Source organism: Helicoverpa armigera, chromosome 3 (assembly GCF_030705265.1).
Source record: "Helicoverpa armigera isolate CAAS_96S chromosome 3, ASM3070526v1, whole genome shotgun sequence".
NCBI classification, from domain to species: domain Eukaryota; kingdom Metazoa; phylum Arthropoda; class Insecta; order Lepidoptera; family Noctuidae; genus Helicoverpa; species Helicoverpa armigera.
In genome coordinates, this window is record NC_087122.1 from 10,840,057 (window position 1) to 10,856,788 (window position 16,732).

General features: G+C 35.5%; 2 protein-coding genes across 9 annotated transcripts in view; one reads left to right on the forward strand and one right to left on the reverse strand.

Moving 5' to 3' along the window:
• Kcc (kazachoc) overlaps window positions 1–2,619 on the reverse strand; it is a 466,160-nt gene extending 463,541 nt beyond the window's left edge. For 4 of the 8 annotated variants that reach the window (XM_049836555.2, XM_049836556.2, XM_049836557.2 and 1 more), the window contains exon 1: window positions 2,334–2,614. The gene's annotated coding sequence lies outside the window, so the exon portion shown is untranslated. Of the gene's footprint in view, window positions 1–2,012; window positions 2,177–2,218 lie in introns of those variants that run through there. The other 4 variants (XM_049836553.2, XM_049836552.2, XM_064043647.1 and 1 more) reach the window with 4 other exon arrangements.
• A 5,121-nt stretch (window positions 2,620–7,740) lies between these two features.
• Window positions 7,741–16,732, forward strand: part of LOC110372948 (uncharacterized) — a 28,588-nt gene continuing 19,596 nt past the window's right edge. The window contains exons 1-2 of the mRNA XM_064043649.1: window positions 7,741–8,072; window positions 16,196–16,471. Of these exons, the coding sequence (XP_063899719.1) occupies window positions 7,827–8,072; window positions 16,196–16,471 (522 nt within the window). The 5' untranslated portion in view covers window positions 7,741–7,826. The remainder of the gene's footprint in view (window positions 8,073–16,195; window positions 16,472–16,732) is intronic.

Genomic DNA, 16,732 nt, shown 5'->3' on the forward strand with positions numbered 1-16,732 from the left:
TAAATTCTATTTGAAATAAATTTCTGAAAATAAACTTTCACTGGATATGAAATAGTTATAGTCTTACAATGACCACAAGAAAACTGCTGATCTTGTTTAGTATCGGCAGAAATGATTCATCAGAAATGATTGTCTAGCTGTTAAAGCCTCTCTATGATTTCATGATTTCAGGTTAGGCAAATCCTTATGTATTTCATTATTTATCTGTCCTAACTATAGTATGAATGTGCCGTATCTTGGACATCTATGAATGACTAAATGTAAAGGAAAACATGGGGATGAAACCTGGACTTAAATGATCTGAATTCGCCAACCTGCTTTGAGCGAGCTTGATGATTTAGGTATAGTACTTAACCTTACAGTTACAGAACCTCACAGAAAAAAGGCCTGAAAGAGGTTGTTGATAACTTTATATAAGGCTAAACCCTTTGATTATTTATATAGAAAATTGAAGTATTGAAGCAATACATACCCATGGTGGGGGTAATTAAACATCTATATAGTTAAGAGTGACAAATGAACCGGAGTATTATTTAATCCCTTTATTAATACACAGTTTTATAAATGCTTTATCAGTCACTGATTTATATAATTAAGTATGAAGTTTGTAATCAATTTCAAGTGCAATACAATAATATTTACTGTATTTAATGATAAAACGTGTATATGTCTTCCTCAGAATAGATCATGATTTTTATAAAAATATGGAACTGCGTTTTGAATCATCGTCTGCCTAGCCTTTTCCCAACTACGTAAGGATCGGCTTCCAGTCTAACCGGATGCAGCTGAGTACCAGTGCTTTATAAGGAGCGATAACCCACCTGAAATCTTCAACCCAGTTACCTGGGCATAATACCCATTGTTAAAGTTGTCAGGCTTTCTGGCTTCTGACTACCCGTAACGACTACCAAAGATGTTCAAATGACAGGAACTGTGTTTTGAATAATGGCTTTTGTATTATAACTGAGTTGAAATCAGCTGACATTAGTGACATAAAACTTTGCGAATGGGAATTCCCATGGGAATCCTAAAAATATTTGCATGCGCTGGCAATCGATAGCTGATACAAAAAACAAGGAAAATAATGGATCAGATTGCTCTATGACCTTATGTATAAAAAACTCGTATTTATTATGTTACACTTTTTATAGTCTTATTAGGTATATTTTAATGAAAATGAAGCGTAAATAGCTAATATTTATAAATAACTATCAAACTATTTATGTTGACTTTTTCCTTTAAAAACGACACTACTATAGGTAGAGATGTACAAGGTATTTTGTGTGGTTTTACCTTCCTACAAAATAACTACAAGTTATTTTTAATCTAGATTACGGTACATAATACTGTATACCTACGGTAGTTACACGATTTCGCTAGGATCCTAAATTAGGTCAAGTAATATGCATCCAGTTATTTTTCAATGCCAAACTAAATTTCAATTAAGTAACGTTATAACATATGTCAGAAAGTATTCATCATTCACAGTTTATCGTTTTGTAACTAAACACCAGCACTGATAATGACTTAAAAGTTGAAAAATAATGTAACTAAAACAATTTGACTACAAATTACCCAAGCCTATTTGTCTTAATAATTCACGCTACTGAAAAACGACTTACAAATTACCTACCTACTTATTGTTAATTTGCATTTCAAACTAAACTGTGTACCTACAGTCAACATTTAGGTAAAACAATAGACGGAAACATCTATTTATATCAATCGTCCGTAACTAGGAACGTCCAAAATGTATTGAAATAACAATATTCGTAACAATCGCTGTAAACTTGTAACTTGCAAGAGCTCAAAGTAAAACTTTCAGCTGAATATGAAAAAAGTTTCGACTGTCAAATTGTTCGAGAAAACCGTCTTTCATTGTGTTCGAATTACTGTCTCATGTTTTCATTTTAAATTCCAAAGTTTCTCGAACATATGGGTAAGAGTATGTAGTTCTAGTATCTACATGTAAGAGCGCTTAAACTTCATCTGATAACATAGTATTTAATCACCCATTAATAACTGCATAAGTTTCCTCCAACAAAGTTATTCATTAACAGCTACACATCACGACATCGCATACTGTTTAATAACACCGGAAAACACTGATAACGTAACAATATTTTGTTACACAGCTGGACCTTGAACGGCTGGGCCAACTATGAATGAAATCGTATGAAACACTATTTGCATTCTCCAAGTCTGTCGCCAGCCTTACCTCCCTCCGTGTACATTACATACTAGCTTAGCGTATCTAATCTAATTAGCGGTGCACTCCATGTGACGTCATGAAGCCGGCCCGTGCCGCGAAATGTAAGTTCAACAAACTTAACCTTTATAATATACGCAAATCTCGCGGCATTCGTAAACAAATCGCTGTTTATAGCAAACGCACGGCTGCACTATTTGTCGGTGAGGTTATCACAAAAACTGGTGTTTTTTTGGGATTTTTTTGTTGGTTAGCACTTTGTTTTCGTAAGTTTTGTATAGTATAGACACGCACGTCGGGTCCGCTGCGGCACGCGAGCGTCGCACGGTGGCTAGGACACGTCTGCTCGCAGTACGGTCGGCTCGCCTGTGGACACGGCGCCGCTACTCTGCGCAATTTCCATTGCTCCGCCTGCAAAGTGCAACACAGTGCTAGCACAGTTTACCGCGCGTTCTAATCGCCGATACGTTCACAGCGTTATTTACGGCATTCTCAAATGTAAACATCATTTCATTCTTCTGAAACACGCTTGTATCTTAGTTGCTATGCAATTCACTGTAATACGGATTTAGTAATAGATTGTATATAAATGATGCATCATGATTACGTAACAATTTTTTGGTGCAATGGAGGACAGAATTATGATAGAGTTCAAGGACTGAAATATTTTTTATCAAAAAATCTACTTAGGATACAAATGCCGATTTAATGCATTACGTTTTTATATATAAACCATCAAAATATATTGCCCTATTTAGTGGAGAAAAATGGGCGTTAACCTTTTGCCGTTTATCAATATCTAGAAAAGTTTACCTACCCATTACCTACCCATAAGTAATTACGTACCTACAACAAATCTACGTCACATTACACAATCTCTCAAACTCTTACAAACCTAATATCTGAAGGCCCAATTTCGTACATTGGCACAGTTTGAAACCACCTGTAGCCGCATATGTGTTTGTCGAGAGCCTACAAGACTCCCGGTAACCCATTTACATGTGCCATGCTATGAATAGCCCACTCGTCTCTTCCCTCAGGGGCCGTAAGATGGGACTTGAGTATTCCACCAGGTCAATGGGCCCCAACACTATTATATCCTTGTATACAAGTCCCTTCCTAAAATGCGTACAGAAAATTGATAAGGAAATAACTCTATAAGAAAATGTTGTGTAAACCTACCTATAAATCTACGTAGATGGGTTTATTTTCGTAAGACTTATATGAAATATCCAGTCTTGGTAGTTTAATTTACGAACTATAAACAAGAATATGAACTCATATTTTATTGTATTACTTAGTGTTTTGCTGCTTCGTTGGTCTTGTGGTTGCCAACCGCGGCTACCGTGCACGAGGTCTCGGGTTCGGTGTAATGAAACGGGCCTAAAACGCTTTGTGGATCTAGGTAACTATTATAAAGCAGCCAGAAAGTCCAATAGTTAGTTGGTGGTGACACACCCTTTCATAGGAGAGCACGTAATATCGCTACTGCGCCTGATTTCTCTCTCTCCGGTCGACAGTAAGAGAATACATAGAGAGTGCACCCGTATAAGCTAAAATGTTGATACACTGATCTCCTTAGAAAGCCGCCGTAATATTTTTTTAAAGAAAGTTGTGAAAATCACTCCAATCAAAATTGTAACGCCGACAGCTCATTTATAAATTGTGGTACCTATCATTAATTAAAATTCACTCAAGGTATTAAAACGTTCTATAAATAAAACTGATTCATTTAAAATTCGCCTCATCAGATTACCTAAATAAGTATACCGCAATGTATAATTATGCTTACATACATATTTAGTTTTATTGGCAGACATAGGTAAGCAACTAATTTGAAGTTCATTCGTTAGAGAAGGTTAAAAAAATATGTAGGTAAATATGGTAGTTTTCTTAATTCGATGTTCCTAATTTAGCCGATTTTCGCGGTTTGACCCGCTTTCCAAGGCAAATACTTCGCGCACAGGTTAGAAATCTGTCAAATCCCGCTCTTGGGTGTATATTATGTTTTGTGGTCAAATCAGTAACCAAACAAACAAAACCTTTCAGCTTTTTAACTAAATTCCCAAAGGAAAAAGTTTCTCAATCCGATTTTTTTTTTAAGAATATTAGTGCCAAGTATCATACAAGAAGGAGCTTTTTTTCTACTTCTAATACTATATTTACAAATTAAATTATGTAATTGTAGTTTTTTTGTTCGGGAACGTGAATTTGTTTTCGCAAGTAATCTTTCTATATTTTATCGAATTGATTTGAATTTAATTTCCATAGATTACACCCAACGCAATAATATATTCGTCAGTCAAAGTGACATTGCTATGACACATCTAGTCACACCAGTAACAGGTGAAACGAGAATCTATTATAGAACTTAATATGTTCCTAATTAGTTCTATGAATATTATTAGGTACGACAGTAGTAGGTATCAAAATGGCTTTATAGTTCACTGCATATATCGAATCTGCATAATATTATAATGATGTCTAATGTATATTTCTTGGCCGAGAGATCGTTACTCAATAAATACCGCGCGGATCGATCGATCTTAAGGTTAAGCAACGCTTGGCTTTGTCGATGCGTGGATGGGTGCCCATCATGTCATGCCCACCCCATCATGACAGTCTTTCCGGGTAGTCAGAAGCCAGAAAGTCTAACTGGGTTGAGGAGCTCAAATAGGCAGTATGGCTCCCTACGAAACACTTCCACTCAGCTGCATCCGGTTAGACTGGAAGCCGACCACAACATAGTTTGGAAAGGGCTCGGAAGATGATTTAGTCTACAAATATAATTGGATATAATAAGGCTTTATAGTTCTCTGCATATCTACGTAAGTGGGTATATTAAATCTGCATATTATTATCTCGATCTGTTAGCCACTGTAACATAGAGAAAGATTGTCCTGTTTCTTATATCTGGGACGCATGTACTTGACCCAAAAACTTTGCAGGTTCTTTAAACTTTGCTGAGCTAATTATAGTAGAAAAATGTGGATAAATTAATTCTTCAAGTTCGTTGTTTAGCTTGGATACTAAATTAGGTACTTTAAAATTAATGTTTGTGAGTAGTAATGTATATTGATATTTATAAAACCAGATAAATGGGTACCTACTATTTAATGAATAGGTCGAGATAAATATCGTGTCACTGAAAACCAAATATCGTAGCAAAGTTACATATGTACAATACTTAGGTAGTTTTATATCTATGATGATACAACTTCTGGTTTAGTTTAGAGGTATATATGTAAGTAGGGGGTCGATAAACATATACGTAGAAGGAAGCTAGCACTCGATATTACTCAAGTAGCTACTACTTTTCTTACGACTTTATTCAAACGCGTTTGACCTTTTCAGATATAAATGTATTTCCAGACACGCACGTCGTAGCATAAAAACGTTTGAGTATCAGAATATTCGCAAAGATGATATAGGTGAAACTGACAATATGAACAAATAGACAAATAACAATTTATAAATAATTTAGATAATTAGCCTAAACTAATTATAATACGTGTCAAAATGGGCAGTCTTGTCTCTTTCAGACGACCAATACATAAACGTTTTTAAACATTCGTGATGTGTACAAAAATATATTTGCATCATATAATATTCGGGGCTTAAATGCGATATAGGTAATATTTATTTTTCCGAAGTCTCAGTCAGTCGAAAAAATACGTGCCCATTATTTTAGGGTTATTTAAAATGCGGACTAATTATTTTTTTCAGTCGCCATACTTATTTTCACAAATTGGATTTGCACTGTCACCTTCACACAATAATAGGTGAACTGACAAACATTCGATATTTCATAGCTGTATTTTACTGAAGTACCCTATAACCGCAATATTTATTATATTGGAGAATCTCATTTATATGCAATTAAAATGTGGATCAAACGCGGCCACAAATATTAACACTTGATGATAACATGAATGATAATGATAACGGTAGGATTAATGACCACTCATGCAGTTTAATATCGAAATAATAATTAATTGCAAACAAGGAAAGTACATATTTTAATGGAAAACTGAAACATTTTCATTAGCAGACAGTTATTTCAATGGTCTTTTCAGTGCACATACCTACAAATTCAGGATCTTCGAGCCCAATAATAATATTGTTTAGGCATGTCATATATATACTCGAGAAATCTTGGTTTCGTAAAACTTTTAGAAAAGCCGGAAAATTAAAATATCCATATTTTCCACAAATAAACAAATCTCTTAAACAGAAGATGACCTTTTAGGTCTATAAATTCAAAATAAAACAAACAATAAACCACATTTAACCCTACGTACTCAAGCCCCAACTAAAAATAAAACGCTAAGTACGCAAACAAATTGTGTAGGTAAGTACATTCACCCGTAACCCTGCGTTTGCCGCAGTACGCCGTACGGTCTTTCCAGGAATTTTAATTTCCTTCAGCAGGATATCTAAGCGTAACTTTATTGAGCTTTGATGTGACACATTTGCTTGCCGATAAATTGTTTGCTAATTAGCACAATGGACGTGAACTTTGTAAGGGTTGACGTTTGTTTGTCGTTCTTTTGTTTAAATTGGGGAAATGAGTCGGATAACAGTTTTAATGAGTCAGTATGTACGTCTGTGAATAATCAATGTACGTGTGGGACAAAATCCTCTTTTGTTTTGCTACTGCACTGAAGATATTATTTTCTTGAATGGTGAATATAATTGATTAAATTAAAGGAACCAATAAATCTTCAATGGGGAGGTCATTGTCAATGGGGTACACTAACCCACATAGTTTAAAATATACTTATTACTAGGAAAAAAAATAAAAATATTACATTTCCAAACGTTTCGCTTTATTTTGCGAAACAGTTATTCGGAGAATCAGAGCTACATTTTTTTCCATAAATGACCCCTTTTTGATATCCCAGTTTTCTTCTGAAACAGGCATACTCAAAAGTGAATGTTTTTGGAGATGACCTCTTAGAAACATGCAATCTTAACAACTTGATATTATTGTAAATAAAATGAAAATAACTTCAAGTTATATTCACGATAAATGGTAGTTTAATTTGGGGGAAGCACCAGCTGGCAGCGATAACAAATGTCGAACTAAACGACGGACGTATCATACGCCGATCATTTGGCAACTCCGCCAATTGTACAACTTAGCCTCTTGGCAGGAATTACCGACTAGTTTACCTAAAATGAGTATTAACACAGAATTACCTCATGCAGCGATTTATATCATTACGTAAGCGACAATGAAACAATGTGTTTGCACTAACAACTCATCAGTATGTAAACTAACATGTATACCGTGTAAACCTATCCGCATTTATGTAAATAAGCTAATTTATGAGCTTAAAATCTGTTCTATGTCGTGAACTATTTGAAATTGATTCATACCATTATCAATTTGATTATTGTATACTTAAACTGAATAAAAACTTTTTTACCTAAATATCAGATGTACAACACTGGCTGGCTAGAAAAAGGAATTAAAAAACGATCAACACAGCGTCACATTTAAAAATAGAACATCAATATCTGTCAAATTTTTTGGTAGTCCCCGCCTAGCGGCCGCGTCGCGGTTTTTTCTTAAATTATTATTTTTTATTTTGATTAAATTTATAAAAACACAATGACGTCGTCTGAAAAGTTGACTGAGCTGACGATCGATGATCTCGATAATATCGATATTACGTTGATGACATTGAGGAAGCCTACGGAGCTCAAAAAAGTGATCGATTCTGTGCCAAAGCCTGTGAGAGCTGTGCCAAAAAATGGCTTGCCCCTGTGGTACAAGCTTGGGTTGGAGTGCAAGTTGCCAGTGCCAAAAATGCCTGTCGGTAAAGTTATATTCTCGCGCGGGAGGATCGGCGAAGACGTGAGTACTTCTCATATTATTAGGTTTACAAGTAGTTATTAGATGTGATATAACTCTAGCTTTGTTGCACATGGCGTTATGTGAAATGGCACATGGTGTTGGTTTTCTGTGAAATTGTTTTCATAGGTTTTATACCTTAACTACATGACATGCACATTGTGACGCATGGCAAAGTTATTCCTTTGCCATAATTCCAACAATGACAAATCGTAAACGCTACAAAAATAAATCCAAATGTGAATTATTAAATCCATTTAATTTACAATTACAGTTTGTTTGTATACATATGTTTTCACAACATTGCGGTCTGACTGTTTTTTGTGTAGGTACCTAATTTTGATAAACCAATGAATAATAATGTTATAGGTAGCGATTTATTTAAACGTTATCTCCAAATCTTAAGCCACTACACATTCATAACATCTCTAAATACATATTCAAAGTATTCAAGCATGACTTACACAAAGGGATTCGGCTAAAACCTTACGAACTCAGTTGCGAAAACTTTGCCTTTGTACACCTAGCTTAAGTCCTCCTAAACATCTTGCTTGAGGCCAAAGTTCACCAACAATATAAACGTCAGTTTTCTTAAAATAATTAAAGTGGTATCTAATGGGTAAAGGACCAACCTCTCAATTATGAGTGTGCGGGTTCGATTCCAGGTCAGGCAAGTGCCAACGCCACTTTCCTAAGTTTGTATGTACTTTCTAAGTACACCCTTACGTATCTTGGACACCCAATGACTGTGTTTCGGAGAACACGTTAAACCGTAGGTCCCGGCTGTCCTTTAACATCCTTGGCAGTCGTTAGGGTAATCAGAAGCCGGTCAGTCTGATACCAGTCTTACCAAGGGGTTCTAGTTCTAGGTTGCCCGGGTAACTGGGCTGAGTAGGTCAGATAGGCAGTCGCTTTTTTGTAAATCACTGGTTCTTAGCTGCATCCGATGAGCCTGGAAGCCAAAATTGTTGGGAAAAGGCTCAGGAGATGATGAGTTTTCTAAAAACCGCAGTTTAGATTTAGAAGTTTGACGTTTAATTTTCAAAGTAAACAGCTGCTTAAGAAAAACGGACGTTTAAGTTGTCGGTGAACTTGGGCGTTAATATCTCAGGTTTAAATGGTTCGTTGTCAATGTTTGTCATGCAAATACCATTGGTAGATGCGTGAACGAATGAATGGAGGCTGGGGAACTCATAAATCAACCGTTACTTTGCATTGAAATTGTCCCATTTCTTTATGAGCGCCTGGTAAACATTTGGCTGTTTTGTTTGGAAAGAATTTTCTATACTTAAGATATGTTTTATAGGTTTAGGTGTAAATGCCTTAGCCTGACTGATTAGTTGGTTCAATGAGGTGCACTAATCGTCATCATCATTTAGTCTGGCAATGTCTTTGAGATTTTACAAGATATTAACTCTATTAGCTATGAATAGTGTGAGTACCTGTCTGATTTGTACCAGCTCTCCTCTTCGCCCAAATTAATTCAAGCTATTTCATCTATAAGACATACAGTCACTATTTCTCCTTCAATTTTGATTCTGGGATATTTAATATTTGAATGAAAAGCATTATCTTTTATATGATTAATTTATCAAACGAGATGAAAACATTAATATTTGACGAAGTACGAAATAAAAAGCAATATGAGCTTTTTCATTACCTTACACGTAATGAAATATCTATATTGAATTTTATACCAATTGTGTTTGTCAGTCATATTGTACGCGTTATGTTTAAATGAGTGTCTGGAGGTACCTGAATAATATTGTACTGAAAGCTTTTATCACTGATATTTGTATCGAATATTCAAATTCATAAGGCACTTAATACCTATATTTTTATGTGTGTGTGTTTTGTATATTACTTAAAATTGTATCGTCTTATTTTTATTAACCCCCGACGCAAAAACGACGGGGTGTTATAAGTTTGACGTGTCTGTGTGTGTGTGTGTGTGTGTATGTGGCATCGTAGCTCCCAAACGGATGATCCGATTGTAATGCGGTTTTTTTTGTTTAAAAGGAATGTCAGTCGGGAGTGTTCTTAGCTATGTTTGGTGGAAATCGGTTCAGGTCTTCAAGGTCATCAGCTCGTTTGCTAGATGTGATAGGAATGTTACACGCTCAGTTTACTTGCAAGTATATGTGGGATCAGAAATTTGAAACACTAATGTCTTTTGGAAGCACTGAGCTGGTCTGCTGTTAGGGCACGAAGGTAGGAGACGTAACCCTGAACTGCCTTTTAGTAAACCCATCGAGTTTAGGCTCGTTGAATTTTTCTTGACGAGTTCTCTTCATGTTTCTGATTGAGGAGAACCTGATGCTGGAAATGGGATGTGGCGGACGAAACCCTGAAATGCCGGAATGAAACGGATAAACCGATTTATATTTTTGCTGAAAATCTAGAATGTCCAAAGGTTAATCTTTATTGTTTCTCAATCTGTCAATTCTCCCAGAGCCAGTTTGTCATGACGATTGTTAAACAGCTTCCTTTGGCCGAGATCGCATATAGCGACCCCATCTTAAGATAAAATAAATTAAATGAAAGAAGGAAAAATTAAGGAGCTCCTTTAAAAAGCGTGAAATAACGCTTTTTACCTTCATAAATACTTACATAAATCAAATGATACCTACCTAATTACAACATTCGTTTAAAAAAAAAAAAAACACGTATCTAAAGTAATGAATTAGAGCGGTCCCCCGACACGACAAAATTAAATAATAAAATCTTTACAATATTTTTTTTAAATTAAACTCTTCGTCATCTCCTTTGTTAACTGTACTAAAATATGAATCAGCACATTCTCATCGTAAAGTCTAATTTAAAATCAGCAAAGTTATTCGTATAAAAAGTCTATCAAACCATCCTTATGAATCTCATACATCTTGCCCCACATTTCAATTTACCTACATAACAACGTTATGCAAAAACTATTTTAATAACATGCTAGTTCATCGGATTACCTCGTATTATCGTAGTCAAAACTCTTTATACCAAAAAGGGTCGACCACTAATATTCCTGTACCTTTGTACAATAGATAGATATGTAGGAACCCTTTTAAGAGGGATTAACTCGTATTATGGGGTCTTGGCTAAATAGCAGCTGCACGAGTCTTTCGATCATAAGGTTAGGCTAACGCTTGGGACCTGGGTGACCATAGGTATACGTCATGACGAGTTTCTTCGTGTTTCGTAAGGCATAGTAAATTGACCTGGCTGTCATTTTAACATCCTTGGTAGTCGTTACAGGTAGTCTAAATACAACACTTGGGCATATTGTTACCCGGGTAACTGAGTTGAGGAGGTCATATAGGCGGTCAATCCATGTAGAAAACTGGTACTCAGCTGCATCCTGTTACTTAGTTGATAATAGACTGGGCAGATGAAATCAACAGTAGGTATAGAGTTCAATGTACAACTAACAAACAAACAGTTATTTCAAGATTAACAATATTAGGTAGAACGATCCATGTTACATTTTCCTAATGCCATTGTATCTTGTTTCTGAGAGATTAAGTGGTTTCTGTTCCTAGAATACCTTGCTTGATACAATGCAATATAGTCATATTGATCTAAATGCATTTATGTAAATCTGTCTGTCAGTATGCAAGCAAAGCAATCTTGAACGCCAGAATTAATCAGACGGTTCCTATTCCATGTAGGCACCTATTATAGGTACAATTTTATGGACTTATTATGCTTTCATATTGTCATTTTTCGCAGTTGTTTGTTTTATTTTAATTCGAATCGAGTTACACAAATAAACATCTCCCGAGTCTTTTTCTGTAGGTAATTTTATTCTAGTAAATGTACATAATCGTTAATTTAATTATGAGTTCCCAACCATGGTGTTGACGTTAATCTCAAATATTATAAGGATAGTTTAGCAAGCCACAAAATTAATTTGGTAATTTAATTAAATGATATTAAATATTATCAAACTTTCCTCATACGTTTCAAATACATTATCGTTGAATATGCCTTTATAAATATTAAATTTACAAAAGCTTGTTATTTAGATTTTTGGCAGATTTTCCTACTAGCTAAAATTAATTTCTGAAATTAGATAAAGTATACTGACAACAACATATGTACGTATTTATGTGATGGTAAAAGTAGAAACACTTGCTTCTTGCTTTCCTTATATTTGATTCTAACTTATCAACTACGCCATTTGCGTGGAAGCTTAAGTTCTAATTATATTTAACTGGATAACCCTCAGCTCCAAATTCCTGGAAAATTCTAACGTCCCAGGTTTCAATGCTTACTAACCAACAGACTAGGGAATTAAGGATAAATAGGTGTTTTAATAATTCACCATCATGAAAAATTATCCATTTTAGGAACATGCTCAACATAATATCGGCAGTATTTATCGGAAAATATCCCGACAGATGGCGTGCCATGCGACAGGTGTTCGCATCTTACCTAGGTATACGCGTACTGAATTTATTATTACAAAATTAATATAATTAAGTGCTCTAGAGCTGGATTAGGATTTTAAAAAGCTATTGTTCTTATGAGAGTCCAAATCAATTGGACTACGATCAGGTTTAATAACATCGCATTTCTGATCATCGAACTGAGGAAGATACAATACTTAAAGTATTTTAGACATTAAGGATTACTTTTGTGACTAAAATGCCAATAAAACAATGGTGCTGGAACATTAATAAAATAAAAATAACATTCCATACTTTATTTCTACATAGACTAACAATGAAAAATTCGGTTACCAAACTCATTTTTTAACGAAAATCCGTAGAATTCTTTTGATGAAATTCTTATGATAGCTCGGAAGCTCTCAGCATAAAGGGTTCCGTCCACAAAATATGTTTGTATGCAACACTTGAAATCTGTTTTAAGAGTCTCGGCAGTTCTCATTATCCTAATGCTTGCTTTTCAGTCGGTGAATGGTACCGTGTGTGAGGTTTTCGCGAAATAAATCATCTTACCACACTTGTATGTATGTAAAAATATGCGGTTAGTTACAGATTTGGGGGTCTGAAATAGAGTGATTTTATAGGGGAAGTTGATGTGGCCTACATTTTGATGCACATTATAGAACGTTACATCTATTGAAATATGCATCGTTAGTTTTGTCTTACTCTATTTATTGAATTATCAATTACAATTCGCCTTTGCCGTTTATGTTAGTAGTATGTCCTTATGTTCTATTAAAATTACCTATCACCTTGTTAAAACTTAAATCCCGATATACCTACATTTATGTGATTTCAATCTATGAAAACTTTAACCAAACACCAATATTCAGAATGCAAATGAAACCACAAAATCCGAAACAGCTGTCAGCAAATCATAGCAGGTTTGTTAGGCTTTAATCACGTCATATGATGCCTGACCCAAATCTCTTTAGGCACCAAACACATACAAACTTTACCAACTTCGGGATACGTCGGGATTTGTCGGAAAACATCGGGAACTAGGCGGCCATCATGATAGCCTGTCATCTCCGGCCTTGGGCCTCTGCCAGCGATAGGGTATTTCAGGAAGGTAGACTAGGTCCAAGGTAATAAGGTGCTATTTGTCAAATAGCAGGGGGTTTCTCGATGGTACATGGTATTTGATTTATTAGTACCAAAATATGTGAGAGGGATCCGCTTTTATATTATGAAAGAGGTTTTTGTTTATACACAAAAAAGTGGTTTGCGAGTAATTCCTGGAAGCATGAATTTAGCGCAGAGATAGTTCAATGTAAATCATTGAACTATTCTGATTATTTGGCTCTCTCGTTATCGTTCATTATTTTTACTTTAATTAAAAAAATATTTCGGTGATTAAAAACCATGGCAAAATAACCTTTAAATAAATACAATCTGTGTTATTAAAACGAGCATATACCAACAAGATTCAACGATATTCTTCAAAGTAATTTTGCGTTTAGAGCCACAGTGCTGGCTTGTAACAGAACATCTATTTGCTTTGTAAGACGAGTCACGGTGAGTTTGCCCGCAATTTCCCTGCCGATGCCAGCCACTGGGGAGTAAGGTAACTGGCGTTCTATCTTGTTGTCACTCGATTTAGAGGTGCATTTCATACAAACAAAAATAGTGGTTTTGCTTCAAAGTTGGTGTTCTTATAATCAGGAAACATTGGACAGTTTTGTAAAAATATTTCAGTGTTAGATGGAACATTTATCGAGGAAAGCCTATAGCTTTTTATCCGAGTGCGCAGAACAGTTCACGCCTGACGCGGGTGAAACCGCTGGCCGCTAGTGTGAAACAAATAATGATATCCTGTTACCCCTCATCAGGGATATAGAGATCGCTTAATAATTTTCCACTCCTCTCGGTCTTGAGCAGCAAGTTCGATGTCTCTTCAAATGAATGCGAAATTATACAAAAAAATCCTACTAATATTATAAACGCGAAAGTTTGTATGTATGGATGTATGGATGTTTGTTACTCTTTCACGCAAAAACTACTGAATGGATTTTAATGAAACTTTACAATAATATAGCTTATACATCAGAATAACACATAGGCTACAATTTGTATACATATTGTTCGAAATACTAAACCTGCGCAGACGAAGTCGCGGGCACCAGCTAGTTTACTTATAAATGTGTAATACTTCACCAATTTGCCACTGACTGTGCTTGGAACTGCGTCAGTCAGCTTTTACCGTCACTTAACGAACTTCCGACCTATATTGACGATGACCTTTTTACGCACTGCACTTAATTACTTCGCCCTGCCATGGATCACTTTGTTTTACCATTAACGCTACATTCAATGTTATATTATATTACCTAGGATTTATTAAAACTCTGGATAAGGAATTTGTTATATTGATGACAACGCAAAAACTAAAAAACAACTATACTCCAAGCATTGGGTGTGGTCCTGGGGTCCGTGAATGAGTGATCATCTTGTCATGACGAGTTCTTCTCGGTTTCGGAAGGCAGGTTAATTGGTGGGTCCAAGTTCTCAGCTTTGACAGTCATTACGGGTAGTCAGTTGCCACTAAATGGGTTCGGGAGCTCAGGTAGGCAGTGACTGTCATATGTAAAACACTCAACTTCACCCGGTTAGACTGGAAGGCGATTCCAACATAGTAAAAGGCTAGGCAGATGATGACCTAATTATGTTTTGACATTTTAGTCACATTAAAATGATATTGTTTTTAGAATATTTAGGTCTCAATGATCAGGTTTTCAGCGTCTATTTACAACGTTCATCGCCGCCAAGGTTTCGCCAATTAACATACATTTGAATTTTCAAGAAGTTCTTATGTCAGTTAGGGTCGACGAAGCATTTTGCTCGAGAGTTAAACAGTTGTAATTATTTGTTAAGAGCTAATGATGCTTTCTCTGACTGAAAGATCATGCAAAATTCTAAATTACAAGAATATCTAAATTGTTTCCGTAAACACAATTATTTTGCTGGTAAACCACAATTTTCCGTAAAGCTTTTGAACTTCTTGGTATTTTCAAGCAATCGGTATGTCCTAGTTTTGCGACTTTCCATAAATTAATAATATTTTTCACACTTTACTAAGTACTGCTATGAATTGATCAAAAGCAGATAAACGAAACGTGAACTCTTATCTATATCCCAACGGTGGGAATTCGCTTTCAGGATCAGATTAATTCCACTGGGAGTCTCCAATCAAATATTTCCCTTTCGCTAATATTGATCATGTATAGGATAGGTATACGACGAACGAAAATGTGGGACGGTAAAATGAAAATTTTCGCAGTATTTGTAAAGGACAAAGTTATTAAGTTTCACGATTAATTGCGTGGGCTGTTACTTTATTTTGTTATTATATTTAAATTATTCGCTTCGTTTGCTTAACACCAAAGGTAGTATTGAATTAAACATTAAATTAAACAGACGAGATGTACCTAAACGGACGGGGCCTTTGTATTTGTCGAATGTAAATGTTTCTTGTTAAATCAAATATTAATTGTTAGATTTTGAAAATAAATAAAGCATCGAGAATAGGTACATAAATCCTACCTTTAGTATACCTACTACACTTGGATACTTTGTTTTTTAGTTCACCCGTATCCTAAGGACAACTGACTATAGTTTTTTGCAACTATTTGCAACGATTCGCTAGCACATCCACAGAATTTAACAAACAAATCATTTTTCCCGCAGGTTCGACGACTCGGCCTCGGGCTCGGCGGTGGCCCACGACCTACCTTCGACCTCACAGATCCTTACTGCAACAACGTTTCCTACGACTACGTGCCCATGCATGACCCCCACCTCGCCCACCACTTCTCGCAGAAACCAGCTAGGAACAGGATGAAACAGCTCGGCTTCTGCACCAAGGATGGCAGGGCAGTCTGCTCGTTGAAGGAGTTCAATCAGTACAGGAAATATTTGTACAACCAGTTCATGGATAGGATTCATATGGAGATGAAGAAATTGGTATGTCAAAGTAATCTTATTAAACATAATCTTTAAGTTTGTCTCTATCGAAAGCATCTTAGAAAGAACTAACATAGTAACACTATGCCGATTAGAGCCTACTTCTGCTGATGATAATCATATGAGAACAGGCTAAGATCATGCTTACGACGTCAACCTAATAGTGCGATATAAATAGTATAATGTAACTATCGCATATAAGGTTTCACATAAATCAAGTAGTAAATAAATAAGTAAAATTCTCAGAACTAGTTTCCACCA